At 43.1% G+C, this 24,298-nt stretch overlaps 1 protein-coding gene across 4 annotated transcripts in view; it reads right to left on the bottom strand.

Moving 5' to 3' along the window:
• Positions 1 to 24,298, bottom strand: part of LOC118372104 (probable E3 ubiquitin-protein ligase RNF144A-A) — a 75,303-nt gene that overhangs the window by 15,690 nt on the left and 35,315 nt on the right. For all 4 annotated transcript variants that reach the window (XM_035757871.2, XM_035757870.2, XM_052485890.1 and 1 more), the window contains 4 exons: positions 17,812 to 17,916; positions 12,414 to 12,474; positions 7,996 to 8,215; positions 467 to 614 (listed from right to left, as the gene is read on the bottom strand). In XM_035757871.2, coding sequence (XP_035613764.2) covers positions 467 to 614; positions 7,996 to 8,215; positions 12,414 to 12,474; positions 17,812 to 17,916 — 534 coding nt within the window. The remainder of the gene's footprint in view (positions 1 to 466; positions 615 to 7,995; positions 8,216 to 12,413; positions 12,475 to 17,811; positions 17,917 to 24,298) is intronic.

Raw genomic sequence — 24,298 nt, 5'->3', positions numbered from 1 at the left:
ATTTACTTAAGACACTGCCAGTAAAGCCTCCTAGCTTCCTACAAGCACAGATAACACATAAATAAAAACTGTTGTTTCAGTTCCATTGCCTTGTATCAAACGTCATGGATTTGGAAAGACATTGGTCTGCAGCCTTATCACTCCTCCTGTAGTGCTATTACTCCCCATGTAACACATTGAATCACTGCTAACACCAAACGGAGTGAATTCTACACAGATTTCAGACTGCTGTATTGCAGTCAGGTGCAACATTCTCTGTACAGCGAATTTAAAAATCCTTGGCAAAGATACGCGTGTATTATTCTATTGGAACATCAGCATGTTGTAGCAGCAAGCGCGCAGAGGTGTTTCAGGCAAACATTGAGACAACGTTCTTCTCAAGTCCAGGAACTCTAGAAAGTACCAGCAGAAAGGCGTGTGTGTGTGTGAGAGAGAGAGAGAGAGAGACACGGGGTTCTTTACTCACGTCCAGTGACTCCAGGCAGTACCAGCAGAAGGCATGTTTGCAGTTCTTGCACATCATCTGGGCACAGCCCTCGTCTCTCTCGATGTACACCTTACACTTGGGACAGCGCTTGATGGGACCGTCATCGTCGTCACTCTTGTAAAAGGAGCTGAGGAGACAGTGAGAGCAATGTTCAGTGTGCTACGTTTCTTAAACAAATTCTGTTTGAAACAAGTGTTTATTCTGAATAATGCTTACAAAGACCACGATACATCAGAGACCCAGAGATGTTCCACCCATACAGTTTATCATGCCACAGAGCTGTTATAGCCTTTGTAAGTGCACAATAGACCCAAGCTTGCAATAAACTGGACACAGAACAAGCATATTAATTTATTGAGCCAATTATCCAGCTATTGATCACATACAGCCAGAGTGAATTTAGGCACACCTCTTACTTCCTCCTTAATTTGATACCCTGACAGCCATTTTGTACCAAAAAAGGGCTTTTGATTCTAGCATCTACTTTGGAAGGAAAGTGATGGAGCCCTTAATGTAATGTAATACAGGTGCAAGATCAGAAGGTAAAATACATGGATCGCTGTGAGGTTAGAGGAGAGTGTCTGTTTCATGTGAGCAATGGCAACAGAGAGAAACTAAAACAAATATCAGTGAAAGGCAGAAAGCTCCGTGCAAAATGGGATCGGTCCACTGAGGATAACATTTGCCCTTTGTGATAATGCCTTCATATGTCAGCTGGTTGCAGAACGGGCTAATAGTGTAAGAAGAGGCCATTCAAATAAGGAGACTAATTTCCCCTCCCCCACTATTCAAGGAGAGAGAAGGAAGAATGTACTCCAGAGCTCACTGTTGAGACAACTGAAGCATCACAGTAAGAGCCATACAAGCCATAATTGAAGTCTTGACAGTGGGGAGAGAGGAGGCTGCAGAGTAAAGGGGCAATCTGCAGCTCCTACGTCCATTTTGGGACGTAGAAATGAATTATATGTACCCCTTGAGTAATATGAATTATAAATGCCTCATGAAATTAGTACCCCATGAGAAACCAAAATATGCCTGTTTAACAATTTAAAGCCTCAAAACGTTGTTAAAACTTCCATTTTGAAATCATGGACGGTCAATCCTTGCATCCATAGCTCTGTCTATGAATATGAGAGTGGCTACAGGTCTCCAGCCCCATTCCTCAGCTTTTTACCCAAACAGAGGCGGAGAGTACGATTTGGTATTATTCAACAGCTGATTGCGCGTTAAAAGATGAATTGTTCAGGATTTTACAACTGGATGTTAGTTGGTTCCTCATCCTGAAGTTAAGTCCATGGGAAACTGTAATCCATGGTTTTCCTTAAACAGACAATACAAACAATACAACCATTAGCTGACTAGCTAACAAATGGTTAAAGAAAAGTGTGGCAAATAAAACATACCAATTTCATTTAAGGACCAAAAAACTGACAGCTGTATAAATTGCAAAATAGTTGGTAAGAGATTTTCGATGTACCCATTCCATGGCACATGGTTAATGAATTGACACACAAAACAACGTCGGATTCAAAACGTCAAATTACAACCAATAGAATGGTCCAGGAATGGCTGAAGCATTGCAACATTGGCTTAGAACTAACGCTGCAGATAGCAATACTGGGTGATTTGAAAAGCCATAGTCAATCAATAAATAATACAATAATTATTTTAGCAAAAATGTTCATTTACAATCTGTAGAAGCTATGAGAATAGAAAGGTTCAGTACTTTTGTGAAACATCACGTTAAAAAAAATATATGTCAAATTGAAATCCAAAATGGATGGTGTTAAGAGATAGGAGGGGTTGAATGGAGCTGAAGGTTGGGACTAATAACAAGATCTAAAACATACGAGGTCTGTAAAATGTACATAGGTTCAGAAATGTTGTGAAATAGTAGTTACAAATAGAAATCAACTGGATGGACATCAGAAATAGAGGTAGGACAAAAAACAAACAAAAAAATAACTATTGTAAAATAGATTGTGTCTGTAAAATGTGTATAAACTGAAGGTAGAAGCCTAAGTGTTATTGTTAATTAGTTTACTCCAATTAGGGGAAGGGTGGTAGAATTTGCGGGGAATAATAAAGGTATATTCTAAAAAACGTATGTATATCTATATAGGTATGTGTGTGTGTGTATGTATGTGTGTATGTATGAATGTTTATGTATCCATATGTATGTACGTGTATGTACAGTCGTGGCCAAAAGTTTTGAGAATGACAAATATTAATTTTCAAAGTTCGCTGCTTCAGTGTCTTTAGATATTTTTGTCAGATGTTACTATGGAATACTGAAGTATAATTACAAGCATTTCATATGTGTCAAAGGATTTTATTGACAATTACATGAAGTTGATGCAAAGAGTCAGTGTTGACCCTTCTTTTTCAAGACCTCTGCAATCCGCCCTGGCATGCTGTCAATTAACTTCTTGGCCACATCCTAATGGCAGCCCATTCTTGCATAATCAACGCTTGGAGTTTGTCCGAATTGGTGGGTTTTTGTCCACCCGCCTCTTGAGGATTGATCACAGGTTCTCAATGGGATTAAGGTCTGGGGAGTTTCCTGGCCATGGACCCAAAATATCGATGTTTTGTTCCCGAGCCACTTAGTTAGTGCTCCATCATGCTGGAAAAGGCATTGTTCATCACCAAACTGTTCCTGGATGGATGGTTGGGAGAAGTTGCTCTCTGATGATGTGTTGGTACCATTCTTTATTCATGGCTGTGTTCTTAGGCAAAATTGTGAGTGAGTCCACTCCCTTGGCTGAGAAGCAACCCCACACATGAATGGTCTCAGGATGCTTTACTGTTGGCATGACACAGGACTGATGATAGCGCTCACCTTGTCTTCTACGGACAAGCTTTTTTCCGGATGCCCCAAACAACCGGAAAGGGGATTCAGAGAAAATGACTTGACCCCAGTTCTCAGCAATCCAATCCCTGTACCTTTTGCAGAATATCAGTCTGTCCCTGATGTTTTTCCTGTAGAGAAGTGGCTTCTTTGCTGCCCTTCTTGATAGCAGGCCAAACTCCAAAAGTCTTCACCTCACTGTGCGTGCAGATGCACTCACACCTGCCTGCTGCCATTCCTGAGAAAGCTCTGTACTGGTGGTGCCCCGATACTGCAGCGCAATCAACTGGTCCTGGTGCTTGCTGGACTTTCTTGGGTGCCCTGAAGCCTTCTTCACAACAATTGAACTGCTCTACTTGAAGTTCTTGATGATCCGATATTTAGGTGCAATCTTACTGCTGCAATATCCTTGCCTGTAAAGCCCTTTTTGTGCAAAGCAATGATGACGGTACATGTTTCCTTGCAGGTAACCATGATTTACAGAGGAAGAACAATGATTCCAAGCACCACCCTCCTTTTGAAGCTTCCAAGTCTGTTATTCAAACTCAATCAGCATGACAGAGTGATCTCCAGCCCTGTCCTCGTCAACACTCACACCCGTGTTAACGAGAGAATCACTGACATGTCAGCTGGTCCTTTTGTGGCAGGGCTGAAATGCAGTGGAAATGTTTTTTTGGGGATTCATTACATTGATGGAAGCAACAATCTTCCCGCAATATTGAGCTGATCCACCCCTAAGAAGAATTTAAAAAAATAATTAACTAACTTTAGCCACCACTAGCTAACAATCAATGGACGTGATGGGGCATGTTCTTTATTTTTTATTGTATGGGGAAATGATGTTTAAGTAGCAACTAAATGTGGAGTTGATGAGAATTGATTTGGCCATGGCGAAAGTTGGTTGTGGCTGTTAAGAGAAAATCGAACCATGGATCAGTTTCTCCTAGCCCACAGACTACTTAAAATTGTCAAATCCTGAACAGTCCCTTTAACACTGGGGCCTTTCGTGACATCTGAGGACAACTCAACAACTCTCCCCTTCACTCTACTTTCAGATGGCTTTAATACTGGGCCACCATATCCTATAATTTCAAGTAGACAACTCATCCAAATTGGCTATGAGTTACGATCATAAATTGATCTACTTGATCCCGGGAGAACTTTCACCAGGTGACTTTAGTCAACCCCGGCTAGCCTTAACTGACTCCATGGGTCCCAGCACTACCGTCAGGCAATCTGCTCCAGCCAATACACTCGGTCATATTAAATATCCACAAAAATGTACTAGATGACTAGAGACTACTACATGATTCATGCCATAGTGTTACGCATGAGAGTAGCAGGCTTCCTGGAACCATCAACAGCAGTAGCTAGGCTGGTATCCAGAAACAGAGAGCTGGCTGGATTGTAAATACAGGTTCCCACGGGGACCAGAGGTTGCGTCCTCACAGTGTCTTCAGTAGAGAGGACAGAGGCTGTGTCCTAGGTAGAGGACAGATCATCAACATGAGATACAGGGACCAGAGGTTGTGTCCTCACAGTGTCTTCAGTAGAGAGGACAGAGGCTGTGTCCTAGGTAGAGGACAGATCATCAACATGAGATACAGGGACCAGAGGTTGTGTCCTCAGTGTCTTCAGTAGAGAGGACAGAGGCTGTGTCCTAGGTAGAGGACAGATCATCAACATGAGATACAGGGACCAGAGGTTGCATCCTCACAGTGTCTTCAGTAGAGAGGACAGAGGCTGTGTCCTAGGTAGAGGACAGATCATCAACATGAGATACAGGGACCAGAGGTTGCATCCTCACAGTGTCTTCAGTAGAGAGGACAGAGGCTGTGTCCTAGGTAGAGGACAGATCATCAACATGAGATACAGGGACCAGAGGTTGTGTCCTCACAGTGTCTTCAGTAGAGAGGACAGAGGCTGTGTCCTAGGTAGAGGACAGATCATCAACATGAGATACAGGGACCAGAGGTTGTGTCCTCACAGTGTCTTCAGTAGAGAGGACAGAGGCTGTGTCCTAGGTAGAGGACAGATCATCAACATGAGATACAGGGACCAGAGGTTGCATCCTCACAGTGTCTTCAGTAGAGAGGACAGAGGCTGTGTCCTAGGTAGAGGACAGATCATCAACATGAGATACAGGGACCAGAGGTTGCATCCTCACAGTGTCTTCAGTAGAGAGGACAGAGGCTGTGTCCTAGGTAGAGGACAGATCATCAACATGAGATACAGGGACCAGAGGTTGTGTCCTCACAGTGTCTTCAGTAGAGAGGACAGAGGCTGTGTCCTAGGTAGAGGACAGATCATCAACATGAGATACAGGGACCAGAGGTTGTGTCCTCACAGTGTCTTCAGTAGAGAGGACAGAGGCTGTGTCCTAGGTAGAGGACAGATCATCAACATGAGATACAGGGACCAGAGGTTGCATCCTCACAGTGTCTTCAGTAGAGAGGACAGAGGCTGTGTCCTAGGTAGAGGACAGATCATCAACATGAGATACAGGGACCAGAGGCTGTGTCCTCACAGTGTCTTCAGTAGAGAGGACAGAGGCTGTGTCCTAGGTAGAGGACAGATCATCAACATGATACAGGGACCAGAGGCTGTGTCCTCACAGTGTCTTCAGTAGAGAGGACAGAGGCTGTGTCCTAGGTAGAGGACAGATCATCAACATGAGATACAGGGACCAGAGGTTGTGTCCTCAGTGTCTTCAGTAGAGAGGACAGAGGCTGTGTCCTAGGTAGAGGACAGATCATCAACATGAGATACAGGGACCAGAGGTTGCATCCTCACAGTGTCTTCAGTAGAGAGGACAGAGGCTGTGTCCTAGGTAGAGGACAGATCATCAACATGAGATACAGGGACCAGAGGCTGTGTCCTCACAGTGTCTTCAGTAGAGAGGACAGAGGCTGTGTCCTAGGTAGAGGACAGATCATCAACATGAGATACAGGGACCAGAGGCTGTGTCCTCACAGTGTCTTCAGTAGAGAGGACAGAGGCTGTGTCCTAGGTAGAGGACAGATCAATAGCATGAGAAGGAAACAATGACGGCTAAATACAATGCATGTATGTACGTGGATCACTGCACCAGGATTTTCAAAATAAGAACACTTATGCTTATGCTCTCAACAAAACAATGCTTACAGTGTCATTTATTGGGGAAAGCCAGTTAACCTCTTGAACCTCTGGGGGCAGTATTTAATTTTTGGATGAAAAACGTTCCCGTTTTAAACAAGATATTTTGTCACGAAAAGATGTTCGACTAGGCATATAATTGACAGCTTTGGAAAGAAAACACTGACGTTTCCAAAACTGCAAAAATATTGTCTGTGAGTGCCACAGAACTAATGCCACAGGCGAAACCAGTTAGTAGTTTGAGGTGATGGGAAGGAGAGTGAGTTAAAGTGGCACTAGTCTCTTTTTCACTTCATTTAACATCCGATTTACTTAACAAAAGGCAGTCCAGCTAAGTCATGACAGAGCAGAGAGGGGGGGGGCACGAGCCTTCCCTCTTTTGTTCTCTATTGCTCAAACAAGGGGAAAGCTGATGACATCACGACATGCCATCAGACCAACTCAGGCTCGAATGCCCTTATACACCTTGAAGTCTGCCGTAAACCTTTTGCTCAAAACAGGGTTTATTTAACCTTTAGTGTATGTACTTTAATGTATTTATACTTGGGATATCGTTTTTCTTACAGTAAAAAGTTAAGATGGCTGGAGGGCATCTTAAAGATGGTGAAAACAGGAGGAGGAAGAGGACAAAACTCCAGCTCTATACCTGGTCTCTTACGGGTAGGAAGGATGTGTCCGGGAGGATAGGAAGTGATTGAGATGAAAAAAAAAAAAAAGACTCTTGGGTGGTATCTTGTTGGTCATACCTTCATACAGACTTTGTGCCATACTGGGATATTCAGTAATACCGGCACTGAACACAAGGTTCACTGATATTCTGTAATCCAAAAGGTTAGCAATGCTAACAAGCACATGTCAAATTCCATAGAGAAGGTTAACTACATGCTAACAAACACATTGCAAACACTTTGTGCAGTTTCTGACCTAAACAAGTGACAAACAAATTATACTCACAGTTTTTAGCACGCACAAAACAAATATTAGCATGCAAGGCTCCTGATCAAGGAGGGGATTCTCTGCGGTTACCAAGCGAATGCTTAATTTTGGAAGAAGCTAAGCACTTAACGTTAGCTAGATAGCTAACTACCTACTAAATGAGCAAACCAAACGCACAGCTGCAGAGCATTTATCACATTTTAGACAGTCAACTTAAAATAGTTAAGATTTCTAGCTGGCAAACATTTAGTTGTGAATTCCATACCTTAACTAGATCACCTGGTGCATGCCGCACAACAATTAATGACTCAAAAGGCTCTGGTCTACCGTCGTTGTGTGCTTGTAAACAGGTGCCACGTGACTGGAGTCTACCATAAGCTTCATAACAATGTGACAGGTGAAATGAAGAACGCGATGTTCTTTATCTCCGAACATATTGCACAAGTTGACATCATGTATTTACTTAAAAAGCAGCGAAAATTCCCATTTATTAAAACGGTATTGACAAATTGTAAAAGCTTCCCGTGGCTTCTTCCAAATACCCTGGTACACCGCCAAGGCTAGAGAAGACCGTCTAGTTCCATACCTGGTCTCTCCAGGTAGGAAGGCAGTGATGGGTAGGTTGTTCTCCGGTGGTGGGCAGGCCTGCCCGGGGTGCCAGTTAGCCTTGCAGGCTGAGCAGAACTCCAGGGTGCACATGGCACACTGCACCAGCTGGGGCAGCGCCACCTCAGTCTCCTTCAACTGGCACACTGCCTGGCACGACGACGACGGGCACCACATCAGACACGGGTCCAGAAGCACCTCTGTGGTGGCACAAAACAAGGTGTCACCAAAAGACTGTACTGTAAGACTGTACCCAGCCCGCCTGTGTGGTAGTGGCATGGTGACCTGAGTTCTTAAGTGATTGTAGTGCCCATGTCGTTACATGTGGTAACACACATTCAATGCAATGACTTTTTGCAGAAATTAGTGATATTAATGATAGCAAAAACAATCCAAATACTATAATTCCATGTATTTTTTTAATACTTTATTATTGACTGTCATCTTTCATGTCTGTGTCTATAGTGAGATTGTATGTGTACCAAACCAATCGCAATTGTGACTGATGTAAACAAACTCCCAATCATGTCTAATTTGACATACACAAAATCACCTTCAGTTGGTCCATAACAGGGCAGCTAAATGCACTTCTATTTTTCTCTATTTAAATTAGCATCTACCGAACAAAACTGGCAGATGCTCAATGTTTGGTCTGTCGCTACAAAACAAACCTGACCATCCTGTCCCAATCAAAAACACACAATGCTTGTGTCCAATGCAACAGCCTCTTGCTTGCACACAATTCCACATGCAGTCTTAGGCTCTGCCAAATATGGAACGGTTTCAGACACTATTCTGACTCGCTGGCCTGGAACGTTGATGAGATGGCTGACTGCCTTTACCCACTCTTCTCCCTGGCTTTTCTTAAATATTTTTTACCCATTTATGGGGATCTAATGTGGCCACGGTCACCATATTGTGTGTGTGTTCTTGTATGTGTAAGCATGCACACTAGGGTTGAATATTCTCCTGACATTTTACAAAGTGTTCCATCCTGAGAAAAAATCCCTTTTCTCCCGAGTATTTCCAGACAAAACCGGACGTGTCATTCCAAAGCAATGGAGGACTTAATTGTAAAAAATAAAATAAAACATTTACTTTGCTCTGTTCATCTTTCCCTTAATCTGTACTAATCTCTCAGTCCCTGACAATATGTTTTTGCGCTAGTTGGCTGTACCTGCACAAAAACTACAGTTTTTTTTCATTCATAAGTTTTCAGCCAACTTGTTTATAGCACTTTTATTTTGATGACTGATCAAAACTCATTTTCACATGTCTCTTGTCCCTCTGCAGCACATACATTTGTAAAAAAAAGTCTAAAAAACGTTTTTCACTTAGTCATTATGGGGTATTGTGTGTAGATTGATGAGGAATATTTTTTATTTAATACATTATAGAATAAGCCTGTAACGTAGGACTGGACGATATGGAAAATAAATTATCACGATATATATATATTTTTTTTAAATTCGATAACGATAATTATCACAATAATCAAATAATGTTTAAAAAAGGTTCATATCTGCTTCAGACTCAAGAATGCCTGAACAAACCAAAGGCTTTAATGTTTCTTATTTATTGTCAGAAGTATAACTCACAAATAACATTTTAACACTACTTTTTTTAAAGCTGTAAACCCTTACAATACTTGAGAAAGAAAGAAAAAAATACTGCATATAGACTTGATTACACACAGGTGGATTGTATTTATCATCATTAGTCATTTAGGTCAACATTGGATCATTCAGAGATCCTCACTGAACTTCTGGAGAGAGTTTGCTGCACTGAAAGTAAAAAAGGCTGAATAATTTTGCACGCCCAATTTTTCAGTTTTTGATTTGTTAAAAAAGTTTGAAATATCCAATAAAATGTCATTCCACTTCATGATTGTGTCCCACTTGTTGTCGATTCTTCACACAAAAAATACAGTTTTATATCTTTATGTTTGAAGCCTGAAATGTGGCAAAAGGTCGCAAAGTTCAAGGGGGCCGAATACTTTCGCAGGGCACTGTACATCAAAATCGGTCTTGAGCTGTTCCTCAACATTTTCTCTACACTCAGCGTCGAGTTTAGGCAGTGCTGTGTGAGAGAAATGTTTGCGGCCAGGGGGCACGTACCTGGGGTCCATTAAATTGATAAGCCTCTTGAAACCTTCCTTTTCGACTGCGCTAATTGGTCACATGTCCTTGGCAATGCAATGCATAAGAGATTTTGCGATGTCCTTGTGTCTTTTAGATGTTTGCTCGTAGGGCATAAACGCTGTCAGTGTTGACTGCTTGGACGAACATCCCTAGATTGGCTGATTCTTGAGGAGAGTTTATCAATCCGTGGCGCAAACTCAAACTTTCTGCATGTGCCAAAGAGTGATTTTTCTTCAGATGGTGACTTGGCAGCCACCTGTCTACGGCACAATTTGCACCGAACATTGCTCTGCTCTTTGTCGGACTTCAAAAAGCCAAACCACTTCCAAATAACTGAAACAGTTGAACCCTTTTTATCAATCATTTCTATGTTGGAAGCTGTTCCTTCTCCATGGCTATCACTGCCACTGTTTTTGCCTACATAACACATTTTGTGGTTAATAGTGGCTACTCCATCAGTCCAGGTGCTAAGTGGTTTTTAGTCGGCGTATACCTCTACGTGCATATTGTCACTTCTCCGCCGCATGTTCCTGCTGCGTCAGAGGTCAAATGGACTGCTGTACCTAATTATTCTATATTAATATTATATATATTTTTTTATCTAAACGTTTTTATATCGTTAGAGGGATGTAATTACCTCGATAATTATTGATATATCGCCCAGTCCTACTGTAACGTAACAAAATGTGGAAAAAGGAAAGCGGTCTGTATACTTTCCGAAAGCACTGTAGCCCTCTCTTTCCTCTCTTTGATAGCGGCTTGTGTTCAACTTTGATTGGGACAGGCTCGAAGCCAGGACACGATAGGTCAGCCAACAGGACACACACACACACACACACGGCCGGGCGGGCGAGACACACACACACACGGCCGGGCGGGCGAGACACACACACACACACACACACGACCGGGCGGGCGAGACACACACACACACACGGCCGGGCGGGCGAGACACACACACACACGGCCGGGCGGGCGAGACACACACACACACACACGGCCGGGCGGGCGAGACACACACACACACACGGCCGGGCGGGCGAGACACACACACACACGGCCGGGCGGGCGAGACACACACACACACACACACACACACGACCGGGCGGGCGAGACACACACACGACCGGGCGGGCGAGACACACACACACACGGCCGGGCGAGACACACACACGACCGGGCGGGCGAGACACACACACACACACGGCCGGGCGGGCGAGACACACACACACACCGGCCGGGCGGGCGAGACACACACACACGGCCGGGCGGGCGAGACACACGACCGGGGGCGGGCGAGACACACACACACACGGCCGGGCGGGCGAGACACACACACACACACAAGACCGGGCGGGCGAGACACACACACACACACACGGCCGGGCGGGCGAGACACACACACACACACGGCCGGGCGGGCGAGACACACACACACACGGCCGGGCGGGCGAGACACACACACACACGGCCGGGCGGGCGAGACACACACGGCCGGGCGGGCGAGACACACACACACGGCCGGGCGGGCGAGACACACACACACACACAAGACCGGGCGGGCGAGACACACACACACACACAAGACCGGGCGGGCGAGACACACACACACACACAGACCGGGCGGGCGAGACACACACACACACGACCGGGCGGGGCGAGGCGGGCCGGGCGAGACACACACACACACACACACACACACGACCGGGCGGGCGAGACACACACGACCGGGCGGGCGACACACACGACCGGGCGGGCGAGACACACGACCGGGCGGGCGAGACACACCGGGCGGGCGAGACACACGACCGGGCGGGCGAGACACACACACACGACCGGGCGGGCGAGACACACACACGGCCGGGCGGGCGAGACACACACACGACCGGGCGGGCGAGACACACACACACACACACGGCCGGGCGGGCGAGACACACACACACGGCCGGGCGGGCGAGACACACACACACAGCCGGGCGGGCGAGACACACACACACACACGACCGGGCGGGCGAGACACACACACACACAGACACACGGCCGGGCGGGCGGGGCCGGGCGGGCGAGACACACACACGGCCGGGCGGGCGAGACACACACACACACACACGACGGGGCGGGCGAGACACACACACGACCGGGCGGGCGAGACACACACACACACAGCCGGGCGGGCGAGACACACACGCGGCACACACACACAGACATCAGGCTATGAGTGGTGAGGCGGTCACAGATCGTTTCCTCTCCCACTCACCCCTTTCAAACTGTAGCTTCTTGTGTCTCTGCATAACCTCTGAAGCCACCATGCACTCGATCTGAATGAGGAAGAGAAGAGGAACAGTTAGGAACACGTGCTTTTGATAGCAAATATCAGACAGGATGCTTTCAGTTAGACCACAATATTTTCAATTACTAAACCCCACTCAATTCCAGCATCATTAGAACTAGCCCACCTGTTTTAAAGAGAGGAATATATGCATACTGGCTAGCTATATGGAGAGTTAAATGTGGTCATTACAAGACGATGAAAATAACATTTGGTGGTGGTGGGGGGTTGTTATCAAAGACGTAGCTGTCATAGCAGCTGGATGAGTACACCGTCTGACTTGAGTTACAAGCCAGGTTCTATTAAGGGCCAGTGACTGATTGATTGGAAACATACAGCCGTGCCACCAACCTCTGAGACAGAGTGAGTCCATCAAGCAAACTACCTGGAGAGGCGAGGAGCGGTGCCCTTGGATTGACCTCAAATTGGAGGGATGCAGGAGAGCAGAGCCCATCCACTTTGTATAAGCACAATGACACGTTTAGAGGGGGAGCAAGAGCTAGGCCAGATGATTGCTGTGATGAGAGGGAGCCAGAGCTAGGGCAGATTGCCGTGTGGAGAGGGAGCCGGAGCTAGGACAGATTGCCGTGTGGAGAGGGAGCCGGAGCTAGGGCAGATTGCTGTGTGGAGAGGGAGCCGGAGCTAGGACAGATTGCCGTGGTGAGAGGGAGCCGGAGCTAGGACAGATTGCCGTGTGGAGAGGGAGCCAGAGCTAGGGCAGATTGCCGTGGTGAGAGGGAGCCGGAGCTAGGGCAGATTGCTGTGTGGAGACAGCTTCGGGAAGGCTAATGTCTGCTCAGCAGGAAACACCAATTAAAGAGTCCTTCTGCAGCTTCAGATCTTAGGAATGGATGTGGAGATCTTTGAAAGACATGTGAACAAATGTAATTAATCCAAACTCACATACTTATCTATGTTAATAGTAAGTGTTGTTCAAAAGGACTAAATATCAATAAAAGTTGGGCCATGAAAGAAAACAATTTCAGTGACATTTAAAACCTGTCCCCTTCACATCCAAGACACCACCTTCACTTCCATTGTTTTTGATCAATGCTAAGATCAGCAGTTGTTAGCAGGAGTTAAGTACTGAAAAATCTGAAACGTGAATTAAAGTTGCTTGCCCACAGGCTAAGTGTCAAGGTACAGAGACATTAACTATGTGAGTGAGTGATCGGTATCTAAGAAACATTATCTATAAATGCACATGTTTTTCTTTAATGTACCTGCATACTTATATTGTGCTTTGTTACTTTATTTTTATTGCGTACATTTTTATCTGTGCCAACATACTCGGTGCATGTGGCAGTCATCTTTGCTGGAATTCCCCTCCCACTTCCTGCTTTATAAATCGAAATGCAGTTCCCCATTAGGCCATAATCATTCCTGCCTCAAGAGTAAGGATGTCATCTCTGTCTGTGGCAAAAAGGTTTTCCTTGGATCTCTTCAAAGTTGAGGGTGACATCCATCACAGGTTCAGAAAACTCTTGTCTGTGCTGAACAAAGGAGGGAGCCCCATGTGCACGGAGCCTGGCTTAAAGCCTGTAAGAAGACCAGTCTGTAAGGAGACAAGTTTGCTGAGGCATTTCTCAGTGAAACCAAGTAGTACAACGGTGCAGAGTTGGAGTCTGTCACCTTCAAGTCCAGTGCAGAGACTGCTAGGGTGAACTTAAGCAGCTAGGTGGAGAGAGAGGGAAAATCAATAACATGGTGGGAGGGAACTGTAAAGGGAACACAAATAGTGTTCAAGGGCCAGCGGAAAGAGGAATTTGAGTAGGCCAAAACCAGAGAAGCTCAGTTCAAAGTGAGCAAGATTGCCGTGGAAATGATAACACACTCAATGTACAATTTCCAATTGGCAGTCATCCCTGAGGCCAACTGCCAGACTCTGAAGATTCTCAGATCATTCCCATCATAGGGCATGCTCATCATGCTCCCTGATGAGGGCTGAAAAAGCTGGAGTTTCACCACTGGGTTTGAGAAGCTGAAGAAGAATCTCAAGAACTCTGCGACGTGGACAGAGCCAAAAAGGATGCAAGGGGTAAATCTGCCAAAATGTACCTACGACCTAAAAGTAGTTAAGTCCAGCATGAGCATAGTGAACAACTTCAACTCATCCAGGAGCGATTTCTCAGGCATGTCGCCCAACAACAACTTGGATTTGCCCAAGGCCTTTATAGAGGTGCACGAGATGGGCACCGAGGCAGCTACCACCACCACGCATGCAGAATATGACTTTATCTGCTCCTTTCTGCAAACCTAAAAACACACCTTCAAAGCGGACTACCCCTTTCTGTTCTTAATCCACACAACAGCACCCAGGACATCCTCTTCTGTGGACGTTACTCCGCCTTAAAGGGATAGTCCACCCCCAGAAAAAATAATCTTGTCAATTTAGTGAAAGCCTATTTTCTATCAGTGGGTAAATAAAAATCTCCCCCATGATTTAACTTCTACGTGGGCCATCTGTGAAAATCTGGAAATCGCGTAGGAATATGTCAAAGTGGATTCAGAAAGTATTCAGACAGCTTGACATTTTCCACATTTTGGCAAATGTATACCTTTTTTTAAATAAAAACATAGTTTATGTATTCACACTGTACAGAGACTAAATTGAGCTCAGGTGCATCCTGTTTCCATTGATCATAATTGACATGTTTCTTCAACTTGACTTGATTTGGAAAGGCACACACGTGTTATTATCTCAAATGCATTAAGAAGGCATACCAGTGGAAGTATACAAAACTTTTTTTTTTTATATACTCAGAGCACCATTATTAGCATGTTTTAACCACTCCTATATAAACGGTAGCTTATTGGACACTCAACAAGGTCTGATATCATTATTGAAACAGGACCCTAGTGGTATATATAAAGATCCAGTCCATTAAAAAGATTGGAGACCTATTACACTTCAGTGTTGTGATGCAAAAATCCTGGCGCATAGAATTAAAGTATTGTCAGATATTATTCATCTTATTCAGACAGGTTTTTTACATGGACGATACATTGGAGATAATATAAGACAAGTACTGGAAACAATAGAACACTATGAAAAACCGGGGACACCAGGCCTGGTTTTCATAGCCGATTTTGAAAAGGCTTTTGATAAAGTACGACTGGCGTTTACATATAAATGCCTAGAATATTTCAATTTTGGGGAATCTCTTATAAAATGGGTTCAAGTCATGTATAGTAACCCTAGGTGTAAAATAGTAAACAATGGCTACATCTCAGAAAGTTTTAAACTATCTAGAGGAGTAAAACAAGGTTGTCCACTATCGGCATGTATATTTATCATTGCTATCGAAATGTTAGCTGTAGATCAAACAATAATATTAAGGGATTAGAAATCAGTGGCTTAAAAACTAAGGTGTCATTGTATGCTGATGATTCATGTTTTCTTTTAAAAACACAATTAGAATCTCTATGGCCTCAGAGGATCTAGATACTTTTGCCATCCTCTCTGGATTAAAAACAAATAAAAATTAAGTGCACTAGATTACATATTGGATTACCAAAAAAAATGCTAATTTTACATTAACGTGTAGTTTACCAATTAAATGGTCTGATGGATATGTGGACATACTCGGTATACAAATCCCAAAAGAAATTAATCATCTCACTCCCATCATTTTCCATAGAAAGTGAACAAAAATAGGTAAGATCTTGCTACCATGGAAAGGAAAATACCTGTCTATTTGTGGAAAAAAAAAATCGCCTGATTAACACTTTAGTCATATCACAGTTGACCTATTTGCTTATGGTTTTGCCTACACCTAGTGACCTGCTTTTCAAATTATATTAAAAAAGATATTCACATTTTATTATTTGGAATGGCAAGCCAGACATTTACAGACAATTACATCTGCTGAAATAAAAATATACACCTCCAGGCTGTGTACGGGCTATTTGACCAAGGAGGAAAGTAATGGAGTGCTGCATCTGTTGACCTGGCCTCCACAATCACCCGACCACAACCCAATTGAGATGGTTTGGGATGAGTTGGACCGCGGAGTGAAGGAAAGGCAGCCAACAAGTGATCACCATATGTGGGGACTCCTTCAAGATTGTTGGAAAATAATTCCAGGTGAAGCTGGTTGAGAGAATGCCAAGAATGTGCAAAGCTGTCATCAAGGCAAAGGGTAGCTACTTTGAAGAATCTCAAATATTAAACATGCTTTGATTTGTTTAACACTTTTTTGGTTACTACATGATTCCATATGTGTTATTTCATAGTTTTGATGTCTTCACTATTATTCTACAATCTAATAAAAAAAAATAATAATAATAAACTTTGTTTGGTCATTACGGGGTATTGTGTATAGATTGAGGGAGAAAAAAACAAATTTATTCCATTTTAGATTAAGGCTGTAACGTAACAAAATGTGGAAAAATTCAAGGGATCTGAATACTTTCCAAATGCACTTTAACTCGTCAGACAATCACAATTCATAAAGATTTTAAAACAATTACCTGCACACCAGATCACTTTGGTATTATTGTATGTTGCCATGTTTCTAGCTAGCTACCTAGCCCAGAGAGGGAGATAGAGAACATTGCATTGTGGGTTTTGTAGTAGACTTGAGCTGCAACAGATTTCCCAAAAAGAAAAAACATTTTTTTTTCACATTTCTACCAATCTCTTTTAATTTTGTCCTTATAACATTATTTCACATAAAAAATATTAGAAATAAAAATGCATCGGTTTCACATAGTGTTATTTAACACTGTTAATAATAGGAATTTGTGTTTTGGACTTCCTTGATGATCTGATAGTATGCATGCAATGCATTTTGCCTCACTTATGAAATAGTCAGTTTCCCTACTTTGTAGTGTCACCATAGCCAGGTGCCAGATCAGTTTGTTCTTGCCAACTTCATTGCTCATTGTCATAACAATGAGTGATACAGAGTTGGAATGATAGCACAAACAGATTGCCATTCCGTCTAGTTTCCCCATCATCCATCACGACTGAGTTGTGTTATGTCTGTGTAACCTACCTTTTGTCTTCTTGATATGAACACATTTTACTTAAGATACTTCTGTCAATTCTGCATGTATTCTGTTTTGCTGAAAACAGCACGCAACAAGTCCAGTAAAATCAAATGGCATTATCAACTTACCACAACTTTGTGATCATGAATTCACTCACATGAATTCTGGTGTGTGTGTAGATGTAATATCATATTCTTAAAAGTAAGCAACTGTACACTGAAAAGTACAAGCTGAAAGATCGTACAATACATTAGGCTATGGCCCCTTCAATATCTGAATTGCATATGTCCCTGATACAAATTATACAATTAAACATTTTTGTAAATAATACCTCATTTTCCAGTAAGTGTCCTCTTTCTGGACAGGCAGAGTCTGGACAGCTAATAGCAGTTTCGAGCCCCTCTTTGATAAGGAGTTCCACATACTGCTTCAGGCACTGAAATAAAAACCAAGAGTATGAAATTGACCTCACTCCTTGGCCATGCAGTCAATCAGAAAATGTGCAGGCATACTGCAGGGATGGGCAACTCCAGTCCTCAAGGCAAAAGTGCATCATCAATCAGGACCCCCGAGGACTGGAGTTACCCATCCCTGGCATACTGTATGGTGTGACAACCAATGTGCCTCTCCCTCTTTGAACCCCGTAGTAGAAGTTCTCTGCTTTTGGCATTAACTATTCATTCTGCCATCCATTACTGATTTCTTGACTGCGTCCGGTTAGCTGAAGAGAAGCATGCTAACCACAACATCCCAATGAAACTATTTTCAACTAATGAGACAGTGAGAGGGCCTTCTAAACAAAGGCTCTTCACAGCTACAAGATGTAATATTGCATAGTGCTACAAATCCAGCCAATTCCCTTTAGCAACTGCAGTAAACATTAATTCATTACCAAACTAAAAGAAACTGCTCTTTCATAGCTCTGATTGAGCTCCACCGACGACCAACTTGTAATACACACACACACACACACACACACACACACACACACACACACACTACATTTTTGGCCGATACCGATATCCAATATTTTCAATATTTATTGGCAAATATTTTTGCCAAAATAAAACGACACCGATAACCGATATTTAACATTTTTGCGGTCTTTTCAGCATTCTAGTACAGTTAAATAGTTAATACACACACTTGCAGCAGTCTAAGGCACTGCATCTCAGTGCAAGAGGCGTCACTACAGTCCCTGGTTCGAATCCAGACTATCACATCCGGCCGTGATTGAGAGTCCCATAGGGGAGCGCACAATTGGGCCAGCGTCGTCGGGCCATCATTGTGAATAAGAATTTGTTCTTAACCGACTTGCCTAGTTAAATAAAGTACATGCACACACACACAAAAAGTTATTTTGTTGGCATTTATGCATGTCCCCATTACCAGTAAAACATAATCAAAACCTATTTCTTTCACTTACTTGCTGTGCTGTTTTGTTGTTTATTTGTTTCATTCTCAACCAGGGTTTCTATTGAACGCAGTTTGGTCTTTGCATGTCAAAAGGTATATGTCAAATAACACTATTTGACGTGTCAAATAACGACAATCTATTTCAGTAGCTATGTAGTTAGTTAGCTAGCTATATAGCTAGGTGTCATCATCTAAAATAACCCTCATTTATAAAACAGTTCTTATCAGATTAATGGTGGTCGGCCCCAATAGTGGACTTTGCGGTTAGCCCTCAAAATAAAAGTATGTATAATTTCACTATTTGTATCACTGTCAATGGCATACTTTTATTTTGAAAGCAAACCGCAAATTCCACTACTGTGCCTAATCCTTATTGTGGCTAGCTTTACAGCACATAACCCGGTCCGGTCGAGCCTCACTAGCCAGATGAGGTGTTGGGGAATAATCAGAATTGGTTGGTAACATAGGTAAGATGTTTTATATTCATCATATGTTTGTAAGTTACTTCTCATCAGAATGGTATTTTTGTATAATACTGTGGCGGGGTTGCAGTTATCTGTTCTATGTCAAGACTAAGTTGCATGGGCCGCAGAGAGGGGAGAGGTCAAGGTGTCATCATGTGTAAACATATCTTTTGCTCCACTGTGTCTGTGTGCCAGTCACTCCCTACTTTTCCCATCGGGGAGAGGAGGATGGCAGTGTCTGGAATCATTCTATGCTCCCTCTAATGTTGTCCCTATCTTAACCTATAGCAATCACTCTCCTCTCCGTGAGCTTGTCCAGGATTGGTTGTATTTAGAATTGGTTGTATTTAGAATTGGTTGTATCTAAATAACAATTTGATATATGCCTGTTGATATGGAGGGTTGGTTTATGGTTCTGGGTTTGAGTAAGGAGACAAAGCTGAACGATTTATTATGTCTATGCTGTCTGACTATGTGTGTTCTTTGCCATTAAAGGATCTCAGTTGCAATGTAGTGGGGCTCTCAGAGAATTCATGGATAGACACTGAATTGATTTCTCTGAGAGTCACAGGGTTGTGATAGAGCTCATATAATTAAGGATGGACTTTGATAACTAACTCTGACTTGTGTGTGGTTTGGTTTGCGCTCATGATTTGGTAAATAGAGGAAATTTCCACTACAGAGGCTAGCTGGATGCTTAAAACGTTTGCTTTTGGCAACAGGGTTAAGTAGCTGGCTAGCTATTTATTTTCATGATCTGAAGTTCAATTTCAATAGGCGAACAAGAAGTGGCAACTTAGATAATACTTACTCACAAGGATTCCTAAATCAGTCCTAAGAAATACTGAAAATGACTGCAGTTTCTATTGGTCATTGTTTTCAGGCTGTTTGTATTGGTGCTAGCTAGGCACCAAGCTAAAGCTAGCTACCCCAGAAGTTGGTCAAACAAATGATACTTTATTACTAACGCGGTATTGTAAACACATTGTTCGTGGCCGGTGTTTGCAGACTTTTTTTGTTCAGCTTTGACTGTGCTACTGTATCTTTTGTGACACGCAAAGGCTCAAATGGCGTTCCATAGTATGCATGTCGTGAAGCTAATAGCAGTGACGCTATTACTGTGTAACTCTGGTAGGGCAACATCTGAAAAATAGCGCACTTCGTAGTGGGTACCGGTGCTCGACCAGTTGGTGAAAGCCAACATCACCAACGACAGAACGGTAGATTGTCAAAGGCAATGAATTTCATTATCTTGGCTTTAATGGATTTCGCCTCGAGTCGTCTCGTTGAAATGTTCTTAATCTTTCAAATGACTGCCTGACTTGTTGAATGCTCAATCCACACAGCAGAAATTGTGTGGGCTAGGTTAGGAATGACGTGTTGCACGTGTAGCGCACAATTTTATGTGGCGTTATGGTCATGTACCTACGTTTTATACACTTAACTCAGTTTCACAATTCCTGACATTTAATCCTATTAAAAATTCCCTGTCTTAGGTCAGTTAGGATCACCACTTTATTTCAAGAATGTGAAATGTCAGAACAATAGTAGAGAGAATGATATATTTCAGCTTTTATTTCTTTCATCACATTCCCAGTGGGTCAGAAGTTTACATGCACTCAATTAGTATTTGGTAGCATTGCCTTTAAATAGTTTAACTTGGGTCAAACTTTTCAGGTAGCCATCCACAAGCTTCCCACAATAAGTTGGGTGAATTTTGGCCCATTCTTCCTGACAGAGCTGGTGTAACTGAGTCAGGTTTGTAGGCCTCCTTGCTCACACACGCGCATTCAGTTCTGCCCGCAAATTAACTATAGGATTGAGGTCAGGGCTTTGTGATGGCCACTCCAATAACTTGACTTTGTGGTCCTTAACTTCTCTAGGGTAGGGGGTAGCATTGGGAATTTTGGATGAAAAGCGTGCCCAAATTAAACTGCTTGCTACTCAGCCATAAAAGCTAGAATATGCATATATTAGTAGATTTGGATGAAAAACACTGAAGTTTCTAAAACAGTTTGAATGATGTCTGAGTATAACAGAAACCACTTTGCCTGTGGCAGGAAAAAACCTGAGAAAAAAATCCAACCAGGAAGTGGAAAATCTGAGGTTTGTAGTTTTGACTCTAGCCCTATCGAATACAGTGTCTATGGGGTCATGTTGCACTTCCTAAGGCTTCCACTAGATGTCAACAGTCTTTAGAACATTGTTTGAGGCTTCGACTGTGACTGGGGTCGAATGAGAGGGGAATGAGTCAGAGGTCTGCCAGCAGCCACGAGCTCAGTCTCGCGCGTTCACGTGAGAGCAACCTGCGTTCCATTGCATTTCTGAAGACAAAGGAATTCTCCGGTTGGAACATGATTGAGGATTTGTTAAAAACATCCTAAAGATTGATTCTATACATCGTTTGACATGTTTCTACGGACTGTAATGGAACTCTTGGACTTTGTCTGCTCGTGCGTCATGAAGTTGATTTACTGGGCTGAACGCGCTAACAACAAGGAGGAATTTGGACATAAATGATGGACATTATCGAACAAAACAAACATTTATTATGGAACTGGGATTCCTGGGAGTGCATTCTGATGAAGATCAAAGGTAAGTGAATATTTATAATCATGATGCCATCTATTTTGTGAAGTGCACCAGTCCCTCCTGCAGCAAAGCACCCCCACAACATGATGTTGCCACCCCTGTGCTTCACGGTTGGGATGGTGTTCTTCGACTTGCAAGCCTCCCACTTTCTCCTCCAAACATAATGATGGTCATTATGGCCGAACAGTTATATTTTTGTTTAATCAAACCAGAGACATTTCTCCAAAAAGTACGATCTTTGTCCCCATGTGCAGTTGCAAACCGTAGAGTTTAGGGCGGTTTTGGAGCCGTGGCTTCTTCCTTGCTGAGCGGCAATTCAGGTTATGTTGATATAGGACTCGTTTTACTGTGGATATAGATACTTTTGTACCCGTTTCCTCCAGCATCTTCACAAGGTCCTTTGCTGTTGTTCTGGGATTGATATGCACTTTTCACACCAAAGTACGTTTATGTCTAGGAGACAGAATGCGTCTCCTTCCAGAGAGGTATGACGGCTGCGTGGTCCCATGGTGTTTATACTTGCATACTATTGTTTGTACAGATGAAAGTGGTACCTTCAGGCTTTTGGAAAGTGCTCCCAAGGATGAACCAGACTTGTGGATGTCTACAATTCTTTTCTGAGGTCTTGGCTGATTCCTTTTGACTTCCCCATGCTGTCAAGCAAAGAGGCACGGAGTTTGACGGTAGGCCTTGAAATACATCCACAGGTACACCTCCAATTGACTCAAATTACGTAAATTAGCCGTATCAGAAGCTTCTAAAGCCATAATTTTCGAAGCCGTTTATAGGCACAGTCAACTTAGTGTATGTTAACTTCTAACCCACTGGAATTGTGATACAGTGAATAATAAGTGAAATCAGATTGTAAACCATTTTTAAAAAATGACTTGTGTCATGCACAAAGTAATAATAATAATAATAATAAATGCCATTTAGCAGACGCTTTTATCCAAAGCGACTTACAGTCATGTGTGCATACATTCTACGTATGGGTGGTCCCGGGGATTGAACCCACTACCCTGGCATTACAAGCGCCATGCTCTACCAACTGAGCTACAGAAGGACCAACCAACTTTGCACAAATTTATTTTTAACAAACTATAGTTTTGGCGTGGTTGAAAAACAAGTTAATGACTCCAACCTAAGTGTATGTAAACTTCCGACTTCAACTGTAGGTATGCACGGTAGCTTTGACATCGGTTTTTAACATCACCATTAAACTTGACATCGATATGTTCACCGATATATCGTGCATCCCTAAGACAGCCAGACAGTTATTGTTCCCACTGTTCAAATATATAAATGATAGCAGACTGGTTTGAGATCCCCTACCAAACCATTACAGTACATTCAGTCTCTTGCTACTGAGTTTATATTCAATATGTCAATTACAGACAAAATACAATACATTTGATGTAGGCCCACTGACTGGAAGACACCTTAAGTCCTAACTAAGATATTTGTTTTAATGCATAATTTTCTATGGTTCGGCAAACAAATTGTTTGTCATGTTTTGACTTTCTCTCACTCCAAAAATACTGAGGGGCGAGTTGGATGCTGCTGAATTTCTAAGCATCCTCGGGCTTTCACATGCTGGGAAAGTCGTGGCCGTGGTCCCAGCTTGTGGAGAGGTCAAAAGGCAATGTGCCTCTCCTCTGTGAATTCAAGCAACTGGACAGTAGTCCACAATGACTGTAGGATACATTTGTTAAGTTAAATTACGACCAGTATTGTATTTCTGTAGATACATTACAAACAAAATCGCAAGATCAAGAAGGGAGTTGAGGTTTCAGTGTTTGACCCAGGTAGAGGAATACCATGGACCGGCATGTATAGGAGATGCTCACTCCTAGATCTAGGTATGCGATGCATGTGCTCACAACCTCCAGCCATGTAAGAATTCCTTTCACTTTGTTGACAATTATATTGTTACATTGATCTGTGCATTCAAAGTGGTAAACACTGGATCTATATGGAAGAAACAATTGCATAGTATTCACTGCAAGTACTTCACTATCCACATATTGAGGTAGAAAGCACATGACTTCTTAGGCATAACATCGTGGGTGAACAAACACTATTCTTCAGGACGTTAACATGTGCAACACGGATACGGCTCTTTCACAGAGGACATATTGACAAGGACGGTGTAAAACACAACACATACACACTACGGTGCACACAGGGGACATATTGACAAGGACGGTGTAAAACACAACACATACACACTACGGTGCACACAGGGGACATATTGACAAGGACGGTGTAAAACAACACACACACTACGGTGCACACAGGGGACATAGTGACAAAAACGGTGTAAAACAACACATACACACTACGGTG

This window comes from Oncorhynchus keta, chromosome 29, assembly GCF_023373465.1.
Source record: "Oncorhynchus keta strain PuntledgeMale-10-30-2019 chromosome 29, Oket_V2, whole genome shotgun sequence".
Taxonomy (NCBI): Eukaryota; Metazoa; Chordata; class Actinopteri; order Salmoniformes; family Salmonidae; genus Oncorhynchus; species Oncorhynchus keta.
Note: the sequence above shows the minus strand (reverse complement) of the source record. Positions and strands in the feature narration are given on the sequence as shown.